General features: G+C 48.5%; 1 protein-coding gene across 5 annotated transcripts in view; it reads right to left on the reverse strand.

The window, feature by feature from the left end:
* Nucleotides 1-1,643: 1,643 nt before the first annotated feature.
* The window catches only part of WDR7 (WD repeat domain 7), a 38,122-nt gene continuing 12,852 nt past the window's right edge, over nt 1,644-26,913 (reverse strand). For 4 of the 5 annotated variants that reach the window (XM_050329522.1, XM_050329525.1, XM_050329524.1 and 1 more), the window contains exons 15-29: nt 25,764-26,533; nt 25,481-25,569; nt 23,644-23,727; nt 22,583-22,701; nt 22,210-22,333; nt 21,911-22,024; nt 15,440-15,661; nt 12,928-13,114; nt 11,136-11,253; nt 10,539-10,688; nt 10,130-10,212; nt 8,253-8,352; nt 4,210-4,314; nt 3,140-3,343; nt 1,644-2,925 (exon numbers count right to left, since the gene is read on the reverse strand). In XM_050329522.1, the coding sequence (XP_050185479.1) occupies nt 3,140-3,343; nt 4,210-4,314; nt 8,253-8,352; nt 10,130-10,212; nt 10,539-10,688; nt 11,136-11,253; nt 12,928-13,114; nt 15,440-15,661; nt 21,911-22,024; nt 22,210-22,333; nt 22,583-22,701; nt 23,644-23,727; nt 25,481-25,569; nt 25,764-26,533 (2,469 nt within the window). In that variant the 3' untranslated portion in view covers nt 1,644-2,925. The remainder of the gene's footprint in view (nt 2,926-3,139; nt 3,344-4,209; nt 4,315-8,252; nt 8,353-10,129; nt 10,213-10,538; nt 10,689-11,135; nt 11,254-12,927; nt 13,115-15,439; nt 15,662-21,910; nt 22,025-22,209; nt 22,334-22,582; nt 22,702-23,643; nt 23,728-25,480; nt 25,570-25,763; nt 26,534-26,913) is intronic. The other variant, XM_050329527.1, reaches the window with a different exon arrangement.

The following is a 26,913-nucleotide window of genomic DNA, read 5'->3' on the forward strand; positions in this document are numbered from 1 at the left end:
CATAATGGCCCAATAACTCCGGGATAAAAGCGCTGGGGGAGTTGGCTGTGAGGAGCTCCCCCACCCCCGGAGCCGCTCCGAGCATTATCCCTTAAGTGCTCATTTAAGCTTCCTTGGAAGCGCCGCCTGCCCGCTGGAGAAATGCAATTAGGCCTAGATTGCGGGTGATGTTCACACGTTATGGATCATCCTTAAAATTGACAGGGAAAGAATGAGCGAGGGCTCTGGATTCCACATGACAGCTCCCTCTCCTCCATCCTTCCAGGAGGAAAACCAGCCCCCAGCAACACGCCCACCCTGTTCCCACAGACACGGGCAGTGAGGGCAGGGACCTGCGTGCTGCTGGTCCACGGGCAGCATCGAGGGCCAGCCCTGCCAGGGCACCACAGGGGACAACAAACAGGCCTCCCCAAAGTGTACAGGCTTTCCCAGAGGGCGCACACCACACATCGCCCTCCTGTCAAAATTAACAGCAGCAAACGATCTCACACCCCCTCATGAGTTTCGAACTCCTCAAGCAGGACCCTCCCTGTGCCCACACGGGCACAACAGGCCTACCCACAGGGCACAACAGGCCTCCCCACAGGCTTTCCCAGAGAGCGTACACCACGCATCACCCTCCTGTCAAAGTTAACAGCAACAAATGATCTCACATCCCCTCATGAATTTCGAATTCCTCAAGCAGGACCCTCCCTGTGCCCACACGAAGCTTGGCAATGCCCTTTGCAAAAGTGTTTGCACGCCCAGCAATGTCTCCGAGCCCCAGCCAGCCCTGGAACTGATTCCCGCCCCCTCCCCGCCCTCAGGTGAATGTACCTGCTCTGCAGTTCCAGGATTCTCCGTATCCCACATCCCGGCGCTGTCTGGGGAGGCGCTGCTGTTCCTGATGCTCCGTCCGGGCCCGGTCCCGCTGTGCTTTCAGCTCCGCCCGGGGGTTTCAGCCCCCGCCGCCGGGCCTGGCTGCCCGAGGCACCGTGAGGGGCACGGAACTTTCCCGCCCATTCCTGAGGGGCGCGAGGCGCCCCCAGCCCAGCAGGGGGCAGCGCAGAGGGAGGGTCTCGCGCAGCCCTGAGGGGCGGGAGCCTCCCACAAACCGGCAGGGGGTAATTGTTTCAGTTTTATTTATTTATTTCAGGTTTATTTATTTATTTCAGGTTTATTTATTTATTTCAGGTTTATTTATTTATTTTTTTATTTCAGTTGATTCCTTTGTGGAATTCATCTCTGCTCTGGAGCCAGGCTGGGAGAGCTGGGGGCGTTCACTTGGAGAGGGATCCAGGGACATCTGAGAGCTCCTTGCAGGGCCTAAAGGGGCTCCGGGAGAGCTGGAGAGGGACTGGGGACAAGGGATGGAGGGACACGACACAGGTAATGGCTTCCCACTGTGCCAGAGGGCTCCAACAGGTCCATGCCCCACCCCTGCAAATGTTCCAGGCTAGGCTGGGGGGGACATGGAGCAACCTGGTTGAGTGGAAGGCATTCCTGATCCTTAAAATCCCTTCCAACCCAAACCATTCCAGGCTTCTGCTCTCATTCCTGCCCATTTCCAAACAGAAAGGAAGAAATTCCTTAAACAGTGAAAGATTTCCGGCTACTGGGCAATAAATCATCAGCAGGGATTTACTGACATCCATGAAAACCAACATGTTTCAGTCCAGTTTTATTCCACAAGCATATTTACACTGGAATTGTAACCCATACACGGGGCGGGGATTGCTGGAGAAGCAGACACTGGAGCCAGTCACACGGTGACTTCCATCACCCCACTCTCATCCAGGTGTCCCATCGTGTCACCTTTTGCTTGGGAACTGCCAGGGAAGCCACGGACACCTCTACATTTACAAGGACGAGGCCAAACACAGCGTTAACAATGGACACAGCATGGAAAGCTCACACTGGAATGACAACAGGGCCAGGAATACCCACTGGGAAAGACAGAACTTCCCAGCAGTTTGGGTTCAACATTCCTAATGGTCTGAATTTCCTGCTTTTGAATTGAAACAGTAAATAGATATGGAGCTCCTGGGCTGCAAATCTCACCTGAGCACTGCACATAAGAATGAAATAAATGCATTTTATCCTTAGAAGCCATTTGAGAAATTAATTTTATTCTTTTTTGATTCTCTAAGTACCGTTTTTTGTTTAACATGTAGGGCCAGCCTCAGTTCCAAGCTCTGCAGCCAAGGAAAAGCTGGACAAACAGACATTTAAGTAAAATAGCATTTGAGAGAATCTTCTCTGTCCCATGAGCAGAAACCAGCAAATTTCACACTAAATATTCCACAAAATTAGATATGTAAGAAGGAAACACAGTCACAGCCAGTGTTACACAGGAATATTCCTACTGACGGAAATATTTCAGTATATCCAGTCAATAATTCACTTTTTCCACAGTTTTTGATCATTTCTCCAGCCCAAATGGCTCCTCTCAGTCCTTTATTTAAATAAATACCTGCATTGGTAGCAAAAACCACCTTTATATATAAATACTCCTTTTTTCCAAGTTTGCTGTTCCATTTAAAGATATTTTTAAATTATTTATTTACACTATTATTTTTCCTTCTGGACTGGGCACAGCAGCACTTCCAATTCCCTCAGAAACAGAGACTTTATCCCCTTGGGATCACCACACAGGCCACGCACTCCCAAATTCCAGCCCTCCCCATTCCCAAGCAGTTACCTGGCTCTGGGCTGCATCACCCACCATCATTCCATGGTCACAGGGAGGAAGTCCATGTAAACACGAGCCGTTTGGTAAACACTGACATTCTGGGAGGCTCCAAAGGGGAGAGGTGTTGGATGACATCCAGTGAGGAGGGGCTGGGCTCAGCTGGAGCTGCCGCTGCGGGTCGGGACGAGGTGCTGCTGATCCTGCTCTGCCGGGCCACGCCAGGACCCCGTTCCCCTGCCAGCACCTGCTTCCTCCTGCACGCAAGGAAAGATCCCTGTCACAGGCCAGCAGAGACGGGATGAGCCCTCAGAATCACATGGATTCCCTCAGAGCCAGGCAGCATTCCCTCAGATTCCAGCCGAGCCCCTCAGAGCCGGGTAGGACCCCCCGGCCCAGCCGCAGCCCCTCAGATCCCCTCCGTCCCTGCCCTCGTTCCCCCCCCAGTGCCCCCGCGCAGCCCGGCCCCACCTAGACCATGAAGCGGTGCTCCTTGCCGTCGTGGGCCATGAGGATGACGTTGCGGTTGGAGGTCCAGATGAGGCGGGCGAGGCGCAGGGCGTTGTGGGAGCCGGGCGATGCCGGCTGCACCGGCGGCACCTGGTACGTCTTGATGCAGCGCAGCTGCGGCGCCGAGTTCAGCATCCCGATGCTTCCCAGCAGAGACGTGTTCATCTGCACGGCACACATGGGGGATCTGTGTTCCGGGGGCTTCCAGGCACACCTGGAGCTCCTCCCAAACTCAGAAGGATCGTGGAATGGTTTGGCTTGGAAGGGACCTAAAGGGTCATCTCTTTCTACAGGCAGGGACACCCTCCACTAGACCAGGTTGCTCCAAGCCTGGCCTTGAACACTCCCAGAGATCTACTGAGTTCTGCTCTTTGGAAAACAGGCCAAACACTGCTGATTCCCCTTTTCCCAGATTTTTAAAGATGAGATTCTCTGACCCAACCTGCTGAGATATGACTCTCCCAATCTTCCTCCTCACCCCAGGATTCCCATCCTCAGGAGACCTTGGCAAACCCCAGGATATTTAAGCTGTGCTACTGCTGATGCCACGTCCTGAATCCTGAGCAGTCTGAGGTCCAAGCCATCCCTTTTTCCCAGCTCTCCTCGTGTCAGAGGGTGTAAATCATGGCATCTGGAGCCAGAGCGTGCGAGCCTCGCTGACATTTTCACAATTTAAATCATCTTGAGTAATAACCCTTTTAAGATGACTAATGCTCCCGATTTCCCTGCATTAATAATCGTGCCAAGCAGGACACGGAAGGGAAAAATCACCAGCACACGAGGTCACATTTGAAAACTAAACGTGCAGGATGTTTAACTCTTTGTGTTGGGGTTGAAAGGATTTCAGGGATCATCTCATTCCCCCTCCTGCCAGGGCAGGGACACCTTTCACTAGCCCAGGTTGCTCCAAGCCCTGTCCAGCCTCTCCCTCAGGATTTTTCCCTCCCCGAAGCAGTTTAATGCATGAAGTACATGGACCAAGTGCCGAGCCCAAGTTCCTCAGGGAAGGAGGGGTGGGAAGGTGCCCTTACCTGCCAGAAGGACAGGTGGCTGTCAGAGTTGGAGTAGGTGGCGAGGTACCGGCCGTCGGGGGCGAACGCCACGGCGGTGATGGGTCCTTTGTGGCCATGGATGGTCTGGGCAGGGGAGACAACAGCCATGTGGGAAATGTCTCACCAGGAGGGATTTAAGCACGTGCTGCTCAGGATTAAACACCACCCCAACCCCTGTAAGCTTGCTGAAGGCTGCTCAGCCAGTGAAAGTGAATCAAACCATCCCTGGAACGCACCCCCTGCCAAATCCAGTTTTTAAACCAGAGGAATTGCCAGGACTATGAACACGAATGAGTCTTTAACAGGAACTTTTCAGAATGGAAGCCCTGCACTCCCCCACGAGCTCCTGTCCTGCAGTTGGTACCCCAGAAAAGGTCCAAAAGCCACCACATGAATTTCTCACTGAAAATCCCCTTTTCTATTGGATCAGCATTAGGAAAACCCCATTATCAGTGCTCCTGTGCCAATCCCTGGGTTACTGAAGGATGAAGACTTGCTCATTATTCATTTGCACCTGAAATTAGCCTGATATATTCAGAACCCATTAAAATATTCATTTATTCCTCCTGGAAAAGGTGGGTGAAGCCCAAATCTCCCTCTTGAATGGAATCAGCACAGTTTCAAAGGGCCTTTAATTAGCTGGTCCCACGTTTAGCCCCATCCCACTCTTTAGCAGGCACAGAAAACTTGTCAATAAAACAGGTTTGGGTGAGACAAAGGTAGAAAATCAATTTGTACAACACTTGTTGCTCTTTTTACTCTACTGCAATACATTCCAAATGCACAAATCCCTCAGGGAATCCAGTTGTTTTGTTATTTAAAGGAAGTGCTTCTCTAATTGATGCTAATCCCTTCCAGCCAAGAGTTTCTTGGTGTTCAGCTTGTGTTTTCCAGGGGGAAGTGCAGCAAGCCCCACACCATTGCTGCTCATTCCAAAGTGTTCAGCTCTGGAGCAGTTAAATGAACACTCAGTGGAAATGAGGGGAAGTTCTATGTGGACTGAGAGAACATCAATATTTATATCTTTAAATTCATTTTTGCCCTTGGACTAGCCCAGGCTGCTCCAAGCCTGGCTTTGAACACTTCCAGGGATGGGGCAGCCACATGATCCATGCAGGTCCCTTCCAACTCAGGACACTGTGATTTATTTTACCCCTAAGGTAGATGGGATTTGCTTCTTAAGGATGAAATAATGAATCAAAAATCCCTTAACTGTGTCATTGGGCATGTTCAGAACAGGGCTTTGGCCCATGCAGTTAAGGTTATACTCAGTAATTACCTTTTTCCTGAAATGCAGAGATGTGGGTTTCCCCTAACAGGTTTTCCTGCCTCACCTGGACTTGGCAATGGAGTGCCAGGTATGGATTGCAGGATAAACACCTTTAAAACACCATACTCAAGGACAGCATCTTTTATTCTGTAATTAAACTTAATTAAGTCGAGCCACTATTCATTCCAAATGGAATATTAAATCATTTTCTGCCTCCCATATAAATACAAATTTGCCAAGGCATCCAGGACTGAAATAAAATCAGCCCCTGCACAATTCAATTACTGCTCAGATTGCTGGGATTTTAATTCTGGAAGGACCCACGACCAAACATTATTGATTCCAGCCCAGGCTTAAAAGCAGTTCTTGCTTTGAAATAAACCCAAAATAACTCATGTTTCTCTTTAATCTTCCAGTGCAAATGACCGAGGTTTTAGATACAAAAATTACAAGTATCTCTGAACCGCAGCTCTAAATATTAATGATGAATCCCAAGATTTAATCAATAAAAATGGAATATTTCAAAGTCTCTCCTTACAGACCCAAATACATTCCTAAAGGAAAAGAAGATAATTAAACACCCTGTTCAGAGGAACGAAGTGGGGGGGGTTTGGGCCAGACTCTGTTACCCAGCAGGAATTTATCTGACTTGAAAAGAACTTGAAATAATAATTCTATGGATTGTGTGTTGATAATTAGGAACCTCATGCAAAATATTAATCATTTGGTTGGAATTTAATATTCTTCTAATATTTAACTGGGCAACCAGAGCTTGTTCTGAGCAATACCTTAACGACATTGCCTAATCCTTCTAATATTCTTGTTATTCCAAGATCCTTCCTCCTGAGCATCAGCTGAGCCTGCTCTGACATTTTAAGTGGTTTATTTTGGGATAAAAATTGCCATTTGTGCTTCGAGCGTGTGTCTGGCTGGGCTCCGTGGCCCTGGTGTGCGACGCTGGAAAACAAAGGCTGCGTTTCCAGGTGGAGCTGCCGCCCTGCCCTCGGAACCGTTTGCCAATTCCCTGTGAACCATCAATTATCTTTATCAAATCCCAGCATCTCATCTCAGCCCCTGATCAAGATGGAGCCTTATTTTAGCAGGATGCAGCGCTATCCGGACATCAAGGCCAGAGCGAGGGAAAAGCTGGGAAGGGATCAATAATCATCATCAAACCGTGCTGGGCGGGCTGGGAGGGGGAAGGTGCTGATGGAAGTTCGACCTTTTTTTTTTTTGGGAAGCTGATAAAGTTTAACCTTTGCAATACCTGAGAACCAGGACTCAGTTCCAGACAGCTCTGTGGGAGCGCTCCAAATCCTGCTGGAATGGCTGGGAGAGACCTCTATCCCCTCGAACATCCCTTTGGGATTGAGCACAGAACACCCACAAACCTGTTCCCCCCACATCCCTTTGGATTCCAACAGGGAGAACCACACTCAGTTCTAAAGCTGTGCCCAAGCTCAGCCTAAAAGTGACAACCTGTGTGAGGGACAAAGCTCCTGGGGGGCTGCTCCACACACCATCCACCTGGGAAATCCTCCTACAGAGCCTTTATCTCCCATCATCTGCCTTGGAACCCATGTTTTTAAAGGATTATAAATATTCTGGTCACAAACCCACTGCCTCTCCAGGCATGGAAAATGCTACATGGATTCAACTGCAAACATTAGAGATATTTATTTCCCAAATTGTGCCAAAGCTCAGCTAGTTTTTTAAGGAATTCTCAGCTTCAGCTTTCCTAGAATATGTGCGGGGGGAATACAGCAGATTATCGATGCCATGTGGGACAGAGTCCATGCACAGGGCAGAGATCCCCCTTGGAATGGAGAACAAAACCACCTCCAAGGTGGCTCCTGGAGGGAAAAGCTCTTGGTGTGGACGGGTTGGCTTCCAGAGGCATGGAGCAATCAGCCGGTTTGTTTTATTAGGAGTGTCATGGAGACGGTGTGAAAAATCAAGGGCCATCGGCAGCGAGCGGCTCCGGGTCAATACCGCTCCCGAGACGGAGATAATCAACACCCGGCCCTGGGATCTCTGGGAGCTGCCAACAGCTGAAGGGCAAATCAATACCGGCACGGGAAGGGCACTGCCCGGCTCCCAGCGCCGAAAACAGCATCCTAAAAACCCCTTGGAGCCCTGTCCCACGCTGCAACACCGGCAACCCTCGGGACAGGTTTAGTGAGTCATTTTAGGGGAAGGGGAAAGAGAAAGGGCCTGATCTCTGTGTCCAATTGTGGAAAAATGGATTAAAAAGATAAGTGTTTGGAACACAATTTACTAACTTACTGTACTTGCTAATATAGTAAATTTTACTGGACAAAACCCTATCCCAGTTCAGTGTTGATTTATTATTTGTTAAAAAGGGGGATTCATGATAGTCATCATCCTATTCATCAGTCCATGTCATTTCTCACTCAGTTCCTAAAAACAACCCAAAAATGGTTTTCAGGAACCCCAAACCCCTCACTGTTTTGTTTTCTTTTTTAACTTTTGTAATAAAAGGAAATAAAAATCCTCATCTTTTCTCCACTGACACAACTTCTTCAGCCACACCATCCTCTCCTTATTCCACGTCTCCTGAGCAGCCCCAGGGAACAGAGCCAGTGGGACTCTATATCCTCAAGTCCTTCACTAAACCATGGATCCCCTGGGCATTATCCACAGTGGCTCAGTGGATGCAGAGCCGGCTGCCCTGTGCTTCCCGAGCTCCCAGGTTTCGCAGGGAGGGAGGAATTCCCCGTGATTGACGTACCTGGCACTTGCCGGTGCGGATGTCGTAGAGCGCCACTGACCCGTGCCGAGCTCCCACGGCGATGCGGTGGCTCCGCTCGTAATAGCTGACCATGTAGAACCTGCTCGGCACAGGGGAACGGGCAGCAGGTGAGGCCTCCCCTGCCTGCACCACAGGAAAACCCCTTTGTGACGCCCCTGGATCATTAATGAAGGGCTGGAGCGGGGATGGGATTTAAAAACCCACCCGCTGCCGGTTTAATACTCGGCATTCCACAAGAAAACACCTGATGTTTGATACGTTACCATGGAATCCCATTGAACTGTCAGATTTATTTGCTTTGATACAGAATGTTGGGAATAACCCAGGGGGTAATCACCCTGCATGCCCACGTGGGATACACACTTAGCATTGCAGCACCTCAGTAAAGCTGGAAGTCAAATGGTTAAATGACAGTCCAACACCCTGCGTGACTTCAGGGCATTTCCTGGGAGAATCAAACAGGAAAGAAGGGAGGTGCAAAGAAAAATATGCAAACTCATCCATTTTTGATGGGTATAGAGAAAAAAGAAAGACATTCCCTAATCCAGTAATATCCCTGGGGTGAAGCCTGGCATAGTCCTTAGTGCCCAGTGTGACTGTGTGGTATCAGTTGGAATTCCAACAACTGATAAATCCAAGGAATTCCGACACCTGGAAACCCAAGAGAGTCCAAATCCTTATTGCATACTCAAATCCTTGGGGGTAACACTGCCTTCCCTGAAAAAAGGGAGAGCAGACCTGTGAAAATGCTGACTGCGCTTCCAGTTACACCGGAATTTTACAGTTAAATTTTCCTATACCAAAATCTGCCAGAAATATCTGGAATCAGTCCCTAAAAACATGCTGCTGAACATATTTATGGCTTCAAACAACCAATCTTCCAGTGATTTATCTCCTCATTCCTCAGGATTCCCAGAGTGCCATAGCAACTGCTCGCACTCAGGTCCCAGACACTCCTACAGCGCGGCAGAAAACCAGGAGGGAACGTGGAAAAAAGCCAATCAAAAATAAAAAGGAAGAAAATCACTAGTTTTTGTGCAGGAAAAAAGGGAAAACGCAGCTGAGGTGCAGGTTTGCATCCCTGTGCCTGCATTCCCAAGGATGTCAGCTGTGTCTGTCCCCTCAGTCTGCTCCTCGTATCCCTCTGATCCGAGGAAGAGGAGCTGCAAACCTGGATGGTTTCACCACAGCAGGTGAGCACACACGGCAACACAGCAAAAGGAACACTGGGATATTACAGGAATTCACAATAGGATGATGTCCAAGCACTTCCATCTGGAATCTCTCCAGAGATTCCCCCATTTGCTACAACCTGATGGCAATTTTCTCTGGGCTCAACAATCCCGTCAGTGGGTGCTGGATCATTTTTATCCTGGCTATAAACAGGAAATATTACCAGTAATTGCCAAGAATTTTAAAAATACTGTATAGCTATAAATATACAATAGGAATAGGGAGGTTTTTGCACTAATTCCCACTTATCCCTGCTTTTATGCTTTAAGGAAAGCCTTTTAAAGCATCAGGAAGGAGGAAAATCACCTCCATCAGTATCCAACCTGGCAACAGAATAATTGTTCTTTCTTTGAAACTATTTAATATTTTAATAGCTTATTAAATTAAGATGTAATGGTTGACAGGTGATTATTGGAATTTATTAGTTGGACCAGTTAAAGAGGATAACTGGGATATTTATCCAAGTTTAAAGATACTGGAAATGTGCCTGCTTTATAAATCACATTTTACTATTTGTTGTTTTACGGGTCAGTGGCACCCAAAACACTGTTTCACTCTCAGTTAATACATCCTGCTGGTGGTCCTATCATTTACTTCACAGTATTCCTGGAGGAAGAGCTTACCTGCAGATGGCTGGAAAACATTCCTGAAGACCCTTTTTCTTAACTAAAGATCCTTCCAGGCAATACATGATGATGTCCATCACCTTGGAAATAAAAAATGAAAATCAGTTTGACAATCTGTATTTTCTGTCTCACAATTAAAGCTGAGAAGCTCATCCAGTTCCACGCCCTGCCACGGGCAGGGACAGCTTCCAGCAGACCAGGTTACCCCAAGCCCTGTCCAACCCGGCCTTGACCTTCTCCCGCTCGGGATTTGTTCCCCAGCAGTGTAATTTGATGCAGTTTAAAGTTCGAGAAATGAACTCGGTATAAACCAAACCTCCCCACATCCAAGAGACAACACAGAGAGGACCTGTCCAGCTGGACTGCAGGCACACACACCACGGCTGCGGCACCAGCACGGCCTCACCTCCACCAGCAGGTCCACGACGTCGGTCGGCATCTTCTCTATGAGGATCTCGATGACCCTGAGGATCTCACCCTTGGCACGGGCCAGGGTGGTGGTGTGGATGTTCTGCTGTGACTGCGTGTTGGCCGCCAGGGCCGTGTGCCTGTGCACCTGTGGAGACAGGGACACACCTCAGGGTCACCGTGGCTGGAAAAGACCCCCGGGTCACCCAGCCCAACCGTGCACTGGCATCACCACCAGGGCACCGCCCAGCCACGTCCTCTGGCCCGGTCGAGCTCCCCCTGCTCTGGCATCGCTCATGACCCTCAGACAGACCACGCCTGGCCTGCACCAACCCCCTGCGCTCTCCTGCCCCCTTATCCTCCAAACCCCATGGAAAAGTCCCCATTCCATCAGAATTCATACTTGGAGGGTCACGTGTGCACTGCTCGAAGCAAGCAGGATTTTCCACAGTGCTCTGGAAACTTCTCCAACCAGGATACAACAAATCAAACCGGACTCATCAAACAGAACCAGTCTGGGAGGGTTGGATCTCCCTGGGCACCCAGCACTCCCGGGGCTGTTCCCGGGCTGGCTGGCCGCGGGTGCCCTGCTCACCTCCTTGGCGATGGTGGTGATGAAGGCGGGCGGGCGGGCCGTGGCGATGAGGGACAGCGCGTGCCGGGCCGAGCGCGCCGAGTCCGCCGCCGGGCTCAGGGGCAGCCCCATTGTGATGCTAAACGGGGCCGGGACAAAGGCAGGGACAAAGAAAAGGAGCATTAGAAATATAGAGTGAAAAGATTAGAACCAGCTTATAATGTCAGTTCAAGGTCACCGGGAGCACTCCGACAGTTCCAGGATAATGGACTCCCAACAATGAGCAGTGATTAGGAGTCAGGGTGTTCCTGCATCAACCCCAAATCGAATAATTAACCATGAAGATTGAAAACAGTGAGTGCATCTGTCCAAAGTGGGGAAAAGGCCTTGTTAACAAATTATCTGTATGTGCTGAATACATATCACCCCACGGAGGGAGAGGCGAGCCCAGAGCCCAAGGATTTATGGTTTGGGTTTTTACAGTATTTGAAACACAGACTGAGAAATCCTCTGGTCAGGGAAATTCTCTTTAATTCAAGGCTTTTACTTGCTGTGACAAAGATAAAAGCAAGAAGCAATAAGGTGGTAAGGACCCAACAACTCCATTAAGCAAAACCCAAATCTCACAACCGAGCAGTTTCCTTCAGCACAGTCCAACTTTCAGGGACTGGGATGAACTGGGCAAGCGCTGGAGTTACAAACCCCTGAGTTTTACCTGCCAGCCTGGATATTCCTTTAATTCAGCAGGGAAAAAAGAAACCCACTTGTTTTCCTGGTCAATAAACGTGATTTTTTTTTTATATACATCTAAAAGCAGGAGCTGGAGATAAAAGCTCCTGGATAAAACATGCAGGAGCCGTGTGCCGTTATTGTGTCCACGGCAAATCAGGCACAAAGAGGCAGCTCCACAGGGCTCCGGAGGGTGAGAGCCACACTTAACCCCCTGCACACATTGTTGCTCCGTTTCTTTCCATCTCCCTCCATCCTGGATCCGTCAGGAATGTAACAGGCCATTTTCAATCTAAATCTTGTTATGGATTAATAAGCAAAACACTTTCGCGCTTATTATGCAATTTATCATGAGGAAAATTGCGGCAGGTTCCTCAAGGCTCCACGCTGATCCCTTCATTTATTCCTGGCTCCGTGGAGGGAGAGCCAGACTAATCTTCCTGACAGCTAAGGGTGGAATCACACGAGGAAAAGGACTGTGCTCACTTGGGCGCTGGGAAGTCGGGGTTTACATAAAGGGGCTCAGGAGAGGCTGTGGGAAGGGTAGATGTGGTGGTGGCTTTTGCCACACTACAAGGAGTAATTGGAGTTCAGACAAAAAACAACTGTAATCCAATTTGTCCACATTTCTCCATTAACACAATGCATGGATTCGTTCTTAGTATCTTGAGGAAATTACAACTTTTATAAAATGGGTGAGATCTGCCTTAGAATAAGGTCATAATCCTCAAGAGCTCCACTGACGGACGCAAAGACATCCATGGGATTAAAACAACCCTGGGCAGCTCCCTGTTGCAGGTAGCATTTAAAATCTGTGTGTTATCAACAAATCCTCATGGAATGGTTTGGGCTGGGAGGGATTTTAAGGACCATCTCATTGCACCCCGCTGCCATGGCCAGGGACACCTCCCACCAGGCTGCTCCAGCCCGGCCTTGGACACCTGCAGGGATGGGGCAGCCTGTGCCAGGGCCTCCCCACCCTCACAGGGAGGGATTCCTTCCCAGTGTCCTGCCAAGCACCACAGCCCCAGGACTCGATCCCCCGGCTGCAGGGGTGGGAACAGCCAGTGCCCGAGGTACCTACTTGGCCAGCTGCTTCTCGGCGTCGGCGCAGAGCTCCAGCAGCCCCATGAGCACGGCCGACACGTCCATGTAGGGCTCCCACACGGTGAAGCCGCGGCCGATGAGGTCGATGGCGGTCCTGCGGATGGTGCTGTGCGCGGGCAGCTTCGGGCTGGGCGGCTGCAGCAGCAGGAATGTCAGCGCCTTGCCTGGGGGGACAGCGGGACACGGTGGCACCGGCACTGCCCCGGCTCCAAAGCCTCGCTGGGCAGGAGCACATGGTCCCACCCAGCCCCTGCCACTGGAAAGCTGGGCCTGAGACACAACCCAGGGCCCTGAGTGAGTCATGGAACCCCACAATGGACTGGCTGGGAAGGGACTTCATAACTCATCTGGTTCCACCCCCTGCCACGGCAGGGACACCTTCCACTAGCCCAGGTTGCTCCAAGCCCTGTTCAGCCTGCCCTGGACACTTCCAGAGAGGGGGAATCCACAGCCTCCACAACCTGTGCCAGTGCTGCATCTCAAACATAATATTTTCACTACACAAGAAATAGGATTGTTTGGGGAAAAAAATGTTAAGTCCACACTCCCTAAATAGTTCTGAGAAATAGAGCTCATGGGGGAGAGAAACAACATCCCAAACAACTTCAACAATCCTGAATCCTGATCCAGGTTCTGCATATTGAGAAAAAATTATTAGTATTTCATTTCATAGTCTATGTTTTAATAAAATTAATTATATATGTGTAGAAGCAACACTTGCCATTACAGATAGTTTATTATTATCTTCTCATCATTATTTGTTACCTCCTAATAACATACCTCTTGATAAAGATAATTACTGATTTTATCAGGTTTTTCCTGCACTGTCCTCAATGAGTTGCTTGTTTTCTTTATTAAACAAACCTCCTGTTGTTTTCAGGATTGGGAAAAGCCAACAGACACGTTTTCCATGAGATTCACACCAACCAACCCCAACAACACCCAAAAGTGTCAGTTTTATGTCCCAACTCTAAAACCTCACTAAAAGTGTGACTCCTCAACCGTGACTCTGATGAAATATTCCCAGCTTTTCCCTTGGAGTGTTGTTGCTCACAGCTGCCTTGTGCAGAGCACGAGCTGGACTAACCCGAACCCGCCCGTTTCTCAGCCGGGACATCTTTGTTTAAAGCTTTGACTTGGCTTAACTGAAGGAATTAATATTGACAAAAACATCACCGCAGCTAATGAGTTGTTCGTTAGGGCAATAAACATGTCACATTAGAGGCAGCGCAGCAACGAGGTAATTAGCCCTGGAAAAGCTCGGTGGAGTGGGGCTGGGCAGATCCTGCAGGATGTGCAGCCCTGGACACGCAGCTTCGCTGCTTCCCTTTAATACCTCGTTATAAGAACTCATTAAGAACCAACCCCAGAGCTGTTTTCATCAACAGCCCAGGAGAGGATCACTGGAGGATTTTAGGGACACACCACAGGATCCATGGAGATCCTAGCAGCTTCCTGCATCTCTGACACAATGTCCAGCCACCAATCCAGCTCTGGGGTCGGTTACATGAAGTCACTGAGCTGCTTTCCCTAATTTTTGCCTAGAAATTCCCCTTGCTTCCCCTGCTGGGAATTCGGGTTGATGGCTGCAGCTACCATAATGGTAGCAGGGGCCTGAGTTAGGAACCAAACTGCTGGCTGGCTTAGCCAGTCCAGAACGCAGCAAACCTGGAGTGGCTGCAGGGATGTGGGAGCGTGGCCAGCCTAGAATTCCCTGTGGAAGGAGGTGTGAGTCAATACACGAGAGATATAAATAACTGGGAGCCGCCAGGGCGCCGTCCCTGCGACACCGCCGGAGTGAAAGGGCAAGGAGCTGCTCATCAATAACGGCACCCACGGCAGCTGCCCGGAAAATCCACTGAATTAGCCATGGAAGTCGCTTTTCCATATTCAGGACGCGGCAGTCGGATTTCCCAGCCCATTAACTCCGTGAACACGGCATTAGCTGCACTTCTGGGGGGATGTGGGGCATCTGCAACGAGCAGTTCCTGGGGGGGGTGTTTTATCCTGGAATAGCTCCGGGAACGAGTTGTGAGGGAACCAGTGATTGATGCAGGTGTCAGGCAAGGGCACGGTGGGGATTTCTAGAGGATTCCACCCTCTCCAAAAGGCACGATCACAATTCCATGTCACAGAGAAATACCCTGTATTTTATGGATTCCCCATCCCTGGAAGTGTTCCAGGTCAGGCTGAACAGGGCTTGGAGCAACCTGGGCTAGTGGGAAGTGTCCCTGCTCCTGGTTATTCCAGGAGAAATAAATGAGAGCAAATTAAATAAATGTAGGCTAAGTGCTCTGGTTTACCTGGGAGGAGAATAAAGGCTGTCAGAATTCCAGCAGCTCGCTCCATCAGCACTGACTCCTTGGCAACTGTACATTCTGTACATCCCAAATTCCTAGCCTTTCTCTTTTCCAGTGGAAAGGGAATTTAAACAAAGCAGCTTGTACCCCCCTCCCCAAGCCAGGGAACGCAGTGCTCGGGGTACTCACACGTGTGCCGGGCCAAGGAATAATTTGATCCGCCGCTCGTCAAGCCGAATCCCTCGGGAATCTGGCTGGAGCTCCGGGGCCGCGTGAGGAGTTTGGGGGGCTCGATCTCCGCTCCGAACTCTGCCCCGATGACTCCCAGCAGGACAATGGCCGTGGCTTGTTTCCGCCTCTCCTCGTAGGACGTGGAGACCTTCTTGGGCTGGGGGAGACCCGAGAGACACCCTAAAACACAAAGGAGGGCTGGCTTGAATATTCCAAACAGTGTTTCCCAGAGAAAATACCTGAACAAAGAACCTGAACTCCCATCTTCAGCACTACCAGGATTTTTAGGCATGGACACGATTCCATTTTACTTCTAAAAACCTCCAATGCACACTAAAAATAGAAACATCACCTTCGAAACATCACCTTCAAAACCTGCCTCCACAGGGAAAAAAATCCACCAGAAAACTGCCTAATTCCATAGTTTTATTTGCTCAGTGATCAAAGATCTGTGGAATTTTGTGTTTGTCTAGTGATTTTCAGGGTGCTTCTTGTTCACTTTAAATTAGCAGACTGCAATTTTCATTGCTTTTAAAAGAAGATGGATTTTTTCAGGATAACTTCTATGTCATATATTATATAAAAGCATCCTTTTGGTTTAGGATCCATCATCACACCCAACTTCCTACTAAATTTTAAGATAACAGTAAATGCCATTAAACCAAACTGGTGTTTTTATAGAGTAATATGTTATAGCCGGGATTTTAACAGTGGGAAGAACATCACAATTATGAATTTTAAATAAAATTGAAGTATGTGTCACGAGTTTAATACACTCCAGGGATTCTGAATTCCTCTAAGCAGAGGAAGGTTGGGGTTTTTTTTTGAAATAATATCCCAAAATATTAGAAGAAATTATTGGAATGAAACCACCGCTGTCATTTTTTCTGACAAAGAAACTTCACTTTTACCTATATTAATTCCCGGCATCCTAGGAAATTCCCTACCATTTTTGTCCAAAAATAAGGAAGTTGTAATCCTTCCCAGGGGCTGAGGAGTTGGGAGGCACCACCTGGCATGGGATGAGGCTCATTGGGCACGTGGATTAACGAAGGGGGAATTAATGAGGCGCATGGGACGTCTCTGTTAATGACATCCGTGGGGCTCCACAGGAAAACAAGGAACTGAACCAAATTTTAGGAGCTGTGGTCAGGCAACCCCTGCCAGCTAAAAGGGAGAGAAAAAAACCAAGGGAAAGCTTAACAATGGGAAGGGAGGGAAAAGAAAGGAAAGGAAAAAATCAATAGCAACTGCCTTCGGAGGAAGAAGGATGAAAACGGGCTGGAACAAAGCAGGGAAGGGAACAGTTGGAACTGTCCAACAGAGGTTTATCCCGGGTTCTCGTTAACATTCGTGTACATCCCGCTGGCTGTCACACCTGGACAGACAGGTCCCTGTTCCCTGGGATGGCCGGAGCCGCAGGCAGCTCCCAGCCCATTCCAGGTGCTCGGCCAGACCCCTGGGATGAAGATGGATCGGCCCCACTCCCGCTCCAAGCTCGCCTGGTCCCACGTGGCGCCGTCCCCGCTGGGCCGAGCGGAGCGCGGGTTATGGATGTGTGCCCTAATGCGGAGCAGCTGCGGGAGCAGGGCCGGCGGGATGCGGATCAATAGCCCAGGCGCTGACCCCGCCGGGCGCCCGCTCCGGCCCACAATGAAAGGAAAAGCCAACACATGTGCGGCTTCCAGTAGGAAATTAAACCCCTGCGCCCTCCCCCCTGCCATCGCTTGATTGCGGCCAGATGAAGTTAACCCTTCGGAGATCCTGGAGCGGGCATTTGGGAGCATCCTCCCAGCCACGGGCCTGGAGAATCACGGGATGGTTTGGGTGGGAAGGGACCCTAAAGCTCATTCAGTCCCATCCCCTGCCGTGGGCAGGGACACCTCTCACTAGCCCAGGTTGCTCCAAGCCCCGTCCAGCCTGGCCTTGGACACTGGCAGGGATGGGGTAGCCACAACCTCTTGGGGCCACAGAATCTGTACCAACAGAATTTTCACAGATCAATCTGAGATGGACAAAAACAAATTGCTGGGAATCCACAAACTCTGTCTCAATCTGACCCACACCACAATCCTCAGAGGATTTCCTACCTCAAAAAGAAAGGAATTCCAAAAAAACCTGCCAAAACTCCAAGAAATTAAACTCCAACCAACCCCAACTAGAGGAAGCCCCCAGTTAATTGGAATGGTTTCCCCCAACTAAACTGAGAGGTATTTTTTTCCACTGGAATAATGCCCTGATGAGGAGCCCTTTCCTTTGGCCATGAAAACTTGGTATTTTCTCCCTGTGCCGTGGCTCCCTTTAATCACGGCAGAGGTTGACACACAGATCCATTTTCCTGACAGGACGGTTGATCACCCTATCACTGGGACAAAATTAATAACCTCAAATAGGTCTGGGTGGAAAACAGACGCTGCGCTGCTGACAGGACAAAAACCTTCGGGATTTTAGTTGGAAAAATCCCCGTTTCAGGTGGGGGTGTGTGTGAGCTCCCAATATAAGCACAAATATTCCCAAACATTTACAGCTTTAGGTGTTAAACCCCCACAACTGCTCAGAGCAGAGAGCACGAAGCAGACGGATGAAGCACTGGAAAGGCAGGTGAAATCTTCCCAAATTTCCCTGTTTAGGAGGCTGTGGGATATCGATTGCTCCGCTGGCAGCGCGGCGGAGAGTGTGGCCACGAGGTCAGGCTGCACTTAACACTTTGGAGCACTTCCCTCCCTGACTCCCTTAATTGGCTTTGCACACTTCGAGGGGAAAATTAATTTCAGCCCAGCTTACAATAAAAGGATTAAAAGCCAAATGAAGTTCTCCAGGTTTAACTGGAAGAGGAATCAATGGATTTGAATTAAGGCAGTTTTATGGGAGGTGGGCTGTGCCCAGGTACTTTGTATCTGCCAGCAGGTGCAAACCTGGAGTACTCCCAGCCTGCAGTAGCCACTCCAGCTTGGAGGAGCAGGGGTCAGACCCAGTTAGCTCTATGAAACATAAAATCCAAACCACAGGGATCCTGATCCAACAAAACCATGGCCACGGAGAGTCCCAGAGAGTCCCCGGTGGTGCCAGCCCAACCCAGCCCAGGGTTTAGTTACACCTCCTAATTCCCAGCACTGGGATTTAGTCACACCATTCCATGTGCACAAAATAAGTATTGTGGGAATACAGGGATATCAGAAACACAGAGTTCAAATGGATAGAGTGGATAAAATGATTTGTTGAGCGCAGAGTCTGCAGGACTGGCTCAAAGTAAATCAGGACTGTGAAACAGCAGCAAGAAATCACAGTAAATGTGATGAGGAAAATGCAGGAAAAGAGGAAAATATTATATCCAACCTTATAAAACCTGTGGTTACTCATTACCAGCCTCCTGCTGTAAAAGTACTGGGATTGCCTGGAAGTGCAGCCATTCCTGCATCCACAGCTCCCTCCGCTGGCCCAGCACTGAAGGCACTTTGGGAGCCTCTCCTCCGAGCTGAAGTTCCTGCCTGGAAGGGCCAAGACCAGCAGGAATTTTGGGAATTTCTCCCTGGAAGCCCTGGCAGCCCACCCTGGAGACACACAGAAACCTGGCACTACAGGCAGTTAAGGAGCCCTTACCTGTACCTGGGAATTCTGCAGTCTAATACTTATCATTTTTCCCGTTTTTATTTGTGCTGTTTCCATAGTCCCTCACGTTGGGCTCCTCCAGGAAACCCGGATGGAAGGGAAATCAAGCCTGGATTTCAAACACTTTCAGAGATAACGTTCTATAATCAGTATTTTCATTATTTCCATAACTGAGCCCAGAACTATGAAATATTAAAACCGAATTAGAAACAATTCTAATTTAAATTGGTTTTACTCTCAGATTCATTTGAATAAAATAATCAGCATAATTCCAAATGGGAAATCCAGATTTGGACTGGTTTTACTGGAGTCTTCCCCCTGTTTAGAGAGATCTGGGATTCAATAAGGAATTTCTTATTAATTATTCATCCTTATTAACAGCTTATTAAGGTTGTTAAAAATACAATGTTTACATTTATCTGGCTTTAGTTCTGTGCCAATCACTTGTTTTTAATACAAACACTGTCAATACAGTCAGTACTCTGGAATCTCTGGAATTCGAAATGGGGGATAATTTAAAGGCAGAGTTCTTTAAATGCTGGGAGGTGTCTCCTGCATTACAAATTACAACTTCATTTCTTTCATCTCAGGTCCAAAACGTGCTCTTCCCCACACAAAATGAGTATTTCTGCAGCCATTCCCATCTCCTGCAGTTTACTGGAATTTTCTGCTGCGCTGTACCTTTTACGAGGGAATATTTCACTGTGCTGCAGCATGTGGGAACACAAAATGGGTGAGGATGCTGCAGCCTGTTCCAGGGAAATAGGCAGAGACAAAATGGATTCTGTGCTGCTCAGATGGGGAATATCAGGAATTTCAGGCACCTGTTATCCAGCTTTTAAAGCACAAGGTTAATGCAGCAAAATATCCCTCAGAAGAGACATTTAAGGGACAATAATCTGAATTTGTTCATTGCCAATATAAACACATTTTAAAGAGCCCTTAGACCAATGATCTTTAACACTTAAATGAATGTGATTTAAACTTTAGACTTTCCAACAGGACCACTCTGAGCAAATAGTGACGCCCAAGGTTTAATTTTGAGTAGTCAGAGCTGCTCAAACTACAGCCAAGCTGCAAAAAGCCCACAAGAGGAGCAGTCAGAGGAGGAAAACTACAGAATAAATGTTTTTAACACAAAGAGAACCAAGTTTTCCCCCATAAATATGATTTTTTCCAGACTTCCACGCCCATCCATGGGCAGGGAACCTTCCCCTAGAGCAGGATGGTCCAGGCTGGCCTGGAACACTGTCAGGGACGGGGCAGCTGAGCCCTGAGGATGGACCCTGGGCAGCCCCCAGCTCCGCTCCAACGCTTCTCCCTTAATTAGAAAGGAGCCTCCAGCCCCCAGAGCGGGTTTGTGGAGTTGGGAACTTCCCTAATGAACACCCGGAGCACAGATGCCGATCCCACAGATGTCCAGCCCATAACCCCTTGCAGGGAGCAGGGAGCTGAATGGGGTTTCCTGGGAGACATCTGCTTCCCTGGCAGATGCCCACAGCTTCCCAACACCGGCAGCTTCACTGGAAAACCCCCTTCTCCCCAGTTACAGTCCCTTCAATAGGAAAAAGGAACAGTTTCCCACATAATTTCATGTTTCCTTCTAGACAGCTGCTTTGGAATAGCAGGAACTCAAATTCTCTGTTAACTGGGATGCAATTATCTATTGGATACTTCCTCAAATTCAGACTTCCTGTTAGTACACACAAAAACTCCCATAAAAATTACCTTTTCCACGTTAAATAGCCCGTCCAGCAGTGACATCCCATCTGCAATTGTAACGGATGGAGCCCTTCCCAGGGATGTGTTTTCCCAATTAGCATCTCAAAGGGACTGAGTTTTGGATGACAAACCCCCACTTTTTGGGAGTGTGACACAATAGCCAGGGCATGATACGGTGGATGGGTTCCAGTGGGTGATTAAATCCAAATTAAAAGCTTTTCCAGCTCTCCCACCAAACTCCCAGTGACAGGGATTTAGGAGGTGCTGGGCTCCGGTGTAACCTACTTAAAGGGCAACCCAGCAGGAATTTGGTCCCGAATTTTGTCTCCCGTGGCACCCTCATTGTGTGGAACAGTGGGCCACCGGCTTGTCGGCTGGGGCTGCCAGATGGTGCCGTTTGTTGTGGGCTCTGCCCCACCCCGAATTCTGGGGGCTGCAAGCGGGACGGACGCAATGGGAAACAGCACCTGCTGCTCCCCTCTGGAGAGCTCCGGCCCCAGGAGTAGAGAGGAACCTCCAACAGAGCCCAGAGGCCCAGTATTAAAAACTAACATTATAAAAAACTCCAGCTCAGTATCAGAAAAACTAAAACTGGAAAAGCACAGTATGGCCACAGCTTGCAGTCTGTTAAAATATCATCCTCTGAAATACCTGACTTCCCTGAGTGAAAAATGGTAATAACACACAGGAAAAAACTGTACATCACTTCAGGAATCAATCTGAAAGGACTTCAGTTCAGTGGTACCGCAATAAGAAGGTCTACAAATTAATAGAATAATAACAGTAAAATAATAATAAAAGTAATTCAAAAGACACTTCGCATAAGCCAACTTACCAAATTACAAAATTTTGACCACTGGAGCCAGGAGATTTTATGCTCAACTAGGAAAAATGTGAATTATTTAAACCGAAATTCAGGATACTGCTGGCAGCACCCTTAGATCAGATTTTCCTCCAAAAGAAATTGTTTAAGGGATAACTGTAAAGAATCATATGAGGTAATTATTCCTCAAGAACTACAAGCTGAATGTTGGTTGTGGGCAGATTGAAGGGCTCCAAACTTATTACAATATAGATAATAATTCAGCTAATGCTCACCTGCTGCAATGTCGTCATCGACCAGGTCCTGCTCCTCCTCCTGCACTTTTGCTTCTGTTCCCACAGCATCTGGGCTGGCAGTGCCGGTCTGAATGGCTTCTGTGGTCACTCCAGCTGGAGGAAACAACAGATCAGGGATTTGGGAAAATTATTTACTGCACCACCTACACTTCCTTTAATTAACTCAAATATTGCCTTGCTCTGTGCTCCTTGAAGTCCAACCCTGCCCAAGGTACTCAACCTCGTCACCCCGTGTCCCCCCCGGGCGGGCTGCCGGCGCTTTGCCCGGCGTTCCTTACGGGAGATGACGCTGTCCATGTACTGGGGCAGGTAGGGGGCCCAGGCGTCGATGGTCTCCTTGCGTCCCGCCTGCTCGATGCGCCGCAGCTCCGCCAGCAGCAGCGCCTGCGCCGCCTCCCGCACCTGCAGGGAACGGCCCTGAGTGCCACAGCACCCCAAAACCAGGCGGGGCTGGGGCCAGCACAAACACAGCACCCCCGAGGCACAACACACACATCTGGATTTACACAGCACTCCTTCGGTTCATGCAAAAATTCACCGGTCGCACTGCAAATAAAAACTGCAGCGTTCGGGGCAGAAAATAATTCTTTCATACATGAAAGGAATCTGTAAAACACAACACAAAGCCCGAAATCCAAGGGCTGCACTGACCTCCAAGCAGCGATCCTGCCAGCGGCGCGCCAGCATCTCCAGCAGAGGAGGCCGGAATTTATCCAGCCCCAGCAGGTCCGGGAGCATCACACAGTGCATGGCAGCCAGCTGGCTCCAGCCTGGAAAACACCGGGAAGAGGGATGCAACACACCGCAGCAAGCTGTCCTTATCCCCATATTTCAGGTCCCACCTGGAGCAGGGATACTGATAAATTACAGCCAATCAGGAATTATCCCTTCAGGGATTACGTGGAATTTTCTGTCCTGATTTAAAAGTTATGCAAATAAAGCCCAGCACAGTTGGCCTGTATCCCCATTTTTCCACCTAAATCTTATTTTAAGATGCTTACTCCAGGTGAATTCCTGCTACAGGTCTGCAACAATGAGTAGTTCAAACCAGTAGAGAGAAACATGGAGCTCGAACTGCACAGTGTGTACAGATGCTGCTGAAATACTCCATGGGCAACAACTATTTAATAATATATTAGTATACATTTAATATTACATCCAATATCTCACTGACTGGAAAAATACTTCAGGTGAACATATAGATCTACAATTTTTGATTTCTCAGCAATATTGGGCACAAAAACATGAGTATTTTCACCAATCAAGTACTTCCTGGTGCTGAAGAAATGATACCAATTTTCCTTCAAAAAAAGGATTAAAAAGAGGAATTTCCAGTTTAAGAAGCAGGAATTTATACACTAGCACTAAAAATTCTGATTTAAAGCAACTTGCCCACAGGGTGTTTGTGCAGAAAGACATTTTTCTCAAACACAATAAGTATTTATTAGACCAAACTCATCTCCACCACCAACCCCAAGTAGTTTAAATACACCCCAAGTCTTCATAAACACCAAAAATCAGATTTAAATGACGTGAAACTGATTTTCTCTGGTTCATTTGCAGGAGCTTGTTAAGAGACAAGAGCAAACCCACACCCAGGTACCCCACTGGCAAAGAAAAATTCCTCTATAAATCAAATTAAAAATGTCATAGTAATGATAAAGGATTTTAGCTGAAAGTAAGGGATAAATAGAAAAGTGAGGAAGGAATACCTTCATTGACTAAGAAACAGGAATGTAAAGGAGGAGCAGTGTCAGAGTGCCCAGATTCCGTGTTAGAAGGAGCAGCAGGAGCAACTTGCAGAGCAAAGAAGGAAGAAAAGAGATAAAAAAAGAGGAAAGTGAGGAAAGCAGCTGCAGAAAAACGGGTTAGTACCACTGGAGAATGGAAACAACTTTAAACTGAAATGTTCAACTTAATGAGAATATTCAACTTAAAATATTCAATGGAAAAAATAAGATTCAACTGAAAAAATAATATTCAACTTAATGAGAATTCCAGGTTTTCCAAGAAGTGAGAGGCAGACATGCAGCTGCAGAGGGACATGAAGACAGTAAGAGAGACTTGGATGTTTGGAAAAGACAAAAATCCCTGGAAATAAAGTGATGTTAAATATGTCTTTAGACAGGTGCACTTGATTGACTATAAGCTATAAAAACAGGAGCTGTGCTGCTTCTTCTCATGCTTTTCCCACATTTCTGCAGATTTGGGATTTGTACTACTCACTAAGAGTCCAAAAAGTAACTCTTAATGAACCTGGGCTGCCCTACCTGTCACTCCAAAATGTCCCAGAATGAATTCCTGAGCATTAGCTGGAATTTAAGTTAATTTTTAAATGGGTCTCCAGGTGAATAATTATAAGTTTATCCCAAAGAAAGGCCTAAAATCCTAAAGGAGAAGGACACAAATTTAGGCCTGATATCCAAACCAGTGACATTTATCTTGGACATTCTCATTTTACTGAGAATTTGTTAAGGTTGGAAAAGACCTTGGAGATCATCAAATCCAACCAGGAACCAGCCCCATCACGGTGTCCAGCACTACCCAGTGCCCAGGGGCCACATCCACCCCCTGAAAGCCCTTGAAGATCGTCATCTCTCGGTGTAAATGTGATTTCCAGGCCGTTCCAAGCATTATCCTGCCACGAATGCCCCGGGACTCCGGCATTATCCCACGGAAAGCTGCTGGACCTTCTGTGCTGCACATGCCGAGGTCACCGTGGGGACGGGAGGTCACTGCTGCCACTTCCTCCTGCAGCCCCCCCAGCAGATGTCCTGCACAAGCATCCTCCCGCTAATCCCTCCCTTTTATTCCGTTGCAGAACAACAATGGGATCAAGCTCCCGAACGGATCAGGCATTGTCTTTGGAATGGGCTGTTTGCTCTGCAGGCTTTTGTCACCGGGGGACATCTGCATCCCACCTCCTTCTCCCAGCCTTCCCACACCAACGGCACGTGGGCAGGCACAGGGAGATGGACTGAATCCCTTCCAACCCCACTCGCAGTAGGTGTATCCAAAAAGCTGCTTATTTCAGGGAAAATAGCAATTATAAAAGCAATTATAAAACCCACCCCGGCCTGAAATTAAAGCTTCACTCCAGAATTGTTTTGCCTGGGTTTGTTGGAGTTGTTCCTGCAGTAACAATGTGAGTAGTTCCAACTATGAGTGAGTGACACTGAGCTGGGATCATTCCTACAGGAACGCTTTTGGGTGAGTCCGGAGAGCCCTTAATTAGAGCCTTTAAACCTCTTATGTTACCTCAACACCAGTGTTTGGCAGCACTTAAAATATACAACAATTCCTTGTCAGGGAGTGACTTCATGGCAGAATCAGCATCTTGTAATGATTCTTAAAAAGGTCTTCATCATTGGTAATTGTACCTAGGTTGATATTACACTATTACTCTACCTTTTTAATATTACAATATTGCACTACTTTTCCCTCCCACATATAACCCAGCAATATTGTGATGCTGGATGACCAGGTGATAAATCTGGTGTCAGGAGCTGGAAGGACAGATCCAACAGTTCCAAAGGATGGGATACTTACCTTGTTTAATTTGTCCTTGTGCTGCATGGCTGGAAATGGGAGGGGGGGGCTTCACTCTGGCCATCTCTGGGGTGCCGGGCCTGGGTGGCCTAAACACAAAATATCCACGGAGAGACAAACACAAAACATCCATGAGGAGGCACATCAGTTACACCACCAAAGGGTTTCTGGTGGAAAATACACCAAACACACCAACCCCACGGCAGGAACACCCAAAATATGACCCTAAATTCAGGCAGGCCCTGCTAACAGCTGCCAGCTGTCCCAGTGATGTTTGCTGTACCTGGTGGGACCCTTCTTCATGTGGTCCCCGATGAAGGTGGCGTTGGTCATGCTCATCAGGGTGTTGGCCAGGGAGATGACGGAGAGCAGGTGCTGGGTGGTGACGGCGCGGGACACGCCGTAGGTGCCCTTGCCCAGCCCCTCCGTGACAGACATCTTCCTGCCGGGCTCCACGCTGTCACAGGCCGCCCTGCCCACGGGCTGGTTGTAGCCAGGGAGCATCAGGGACATGTGGCCTCCCCTGGACACGAGGCCGAAGGACACGGAGCAGTGTGGCTTCAGCATGCCGAGGCGATCCAGGCACAGCTCATCCAGCACGGAGTTCAGGCCCCAGGCGTGCAGGCAGGACATGAACAGCTTGGCCGTGTCCATGGTGAGGTTGTACTCTAACAGAGTCAAGGGTTTGGATTTGCTGGAGCGATATTCCGGGTCGCCATCTTCCCTCCGCTGCCTGAGGGTGTCCTCATCCTCGTCCTCGTCGTCGAGAAGGTGCTCTTTGATGTTCTCCTTGATGGTTTCCTTGACCTGCTGGAAGAGCACGGCTGCCCGCTTGCCAGTGAGGAAGGAGCCTCCCTTGTCAGAGCCCCCGGAGGCTTTCTGGAGGTTCTCTGGGGAGATGAGGGCGGTGTTGGGCCGGGAGGCCTCCTCGGTCAGCAGCTGAATAATCAGGGCCTCCACATCGAAGAACAGCACGTGGATGTCTGGGTCTGTCAGGTTGGTCTTGATAGCCTGAACCATCAGGGAGTTATGGGAGTATTTTGGTAAATTCCCCTGGAAAAACAAGAGAACAAACTGAAATTCCTACTGAGAAACCTTTTGATCCAAGTTCAAAACTCACACCCTCAACACACAGAAATCCAACTCATAGACATCTGTGGGTAAATAAAGTTCTCCAGGTAAAACACAAGTTCACATTTCTTTCTCCTGAATTCTACAAGATCAGTTATATTCCAAGGAACAACAAAAATCCAGTCTTTTGTAATTATGCTTAAAACACATGGAATATTTCAGATTTGGAGACTGAACTATAGAATCAATTTATGCTGTTGCAGAATAAGCTACACAAATTCACCCAGACATGCAATTACTGCATCACTTGTGGGTGATGGTGCTGGTGTTCTAAGGAATGTTCTCACTCAGGGAGATGTCTT

This window comes from Myiozetetes cayanensis, unplaced genomic scaffold (genome assembly GCF_022539395.1).
Source record: "Myiozetetes cayanensis isolate MyiCay16 unplaced genomic scaffold, myiCay2020 scf4, whole genome shotgun sequence".
Classification (NCBI taxonomy): Eukaryota; Metazoa; Chordata; class Aves; order Passeriformes; family Tyrannidae; genus Myiozetetes; species Myiozetetes cayanensis.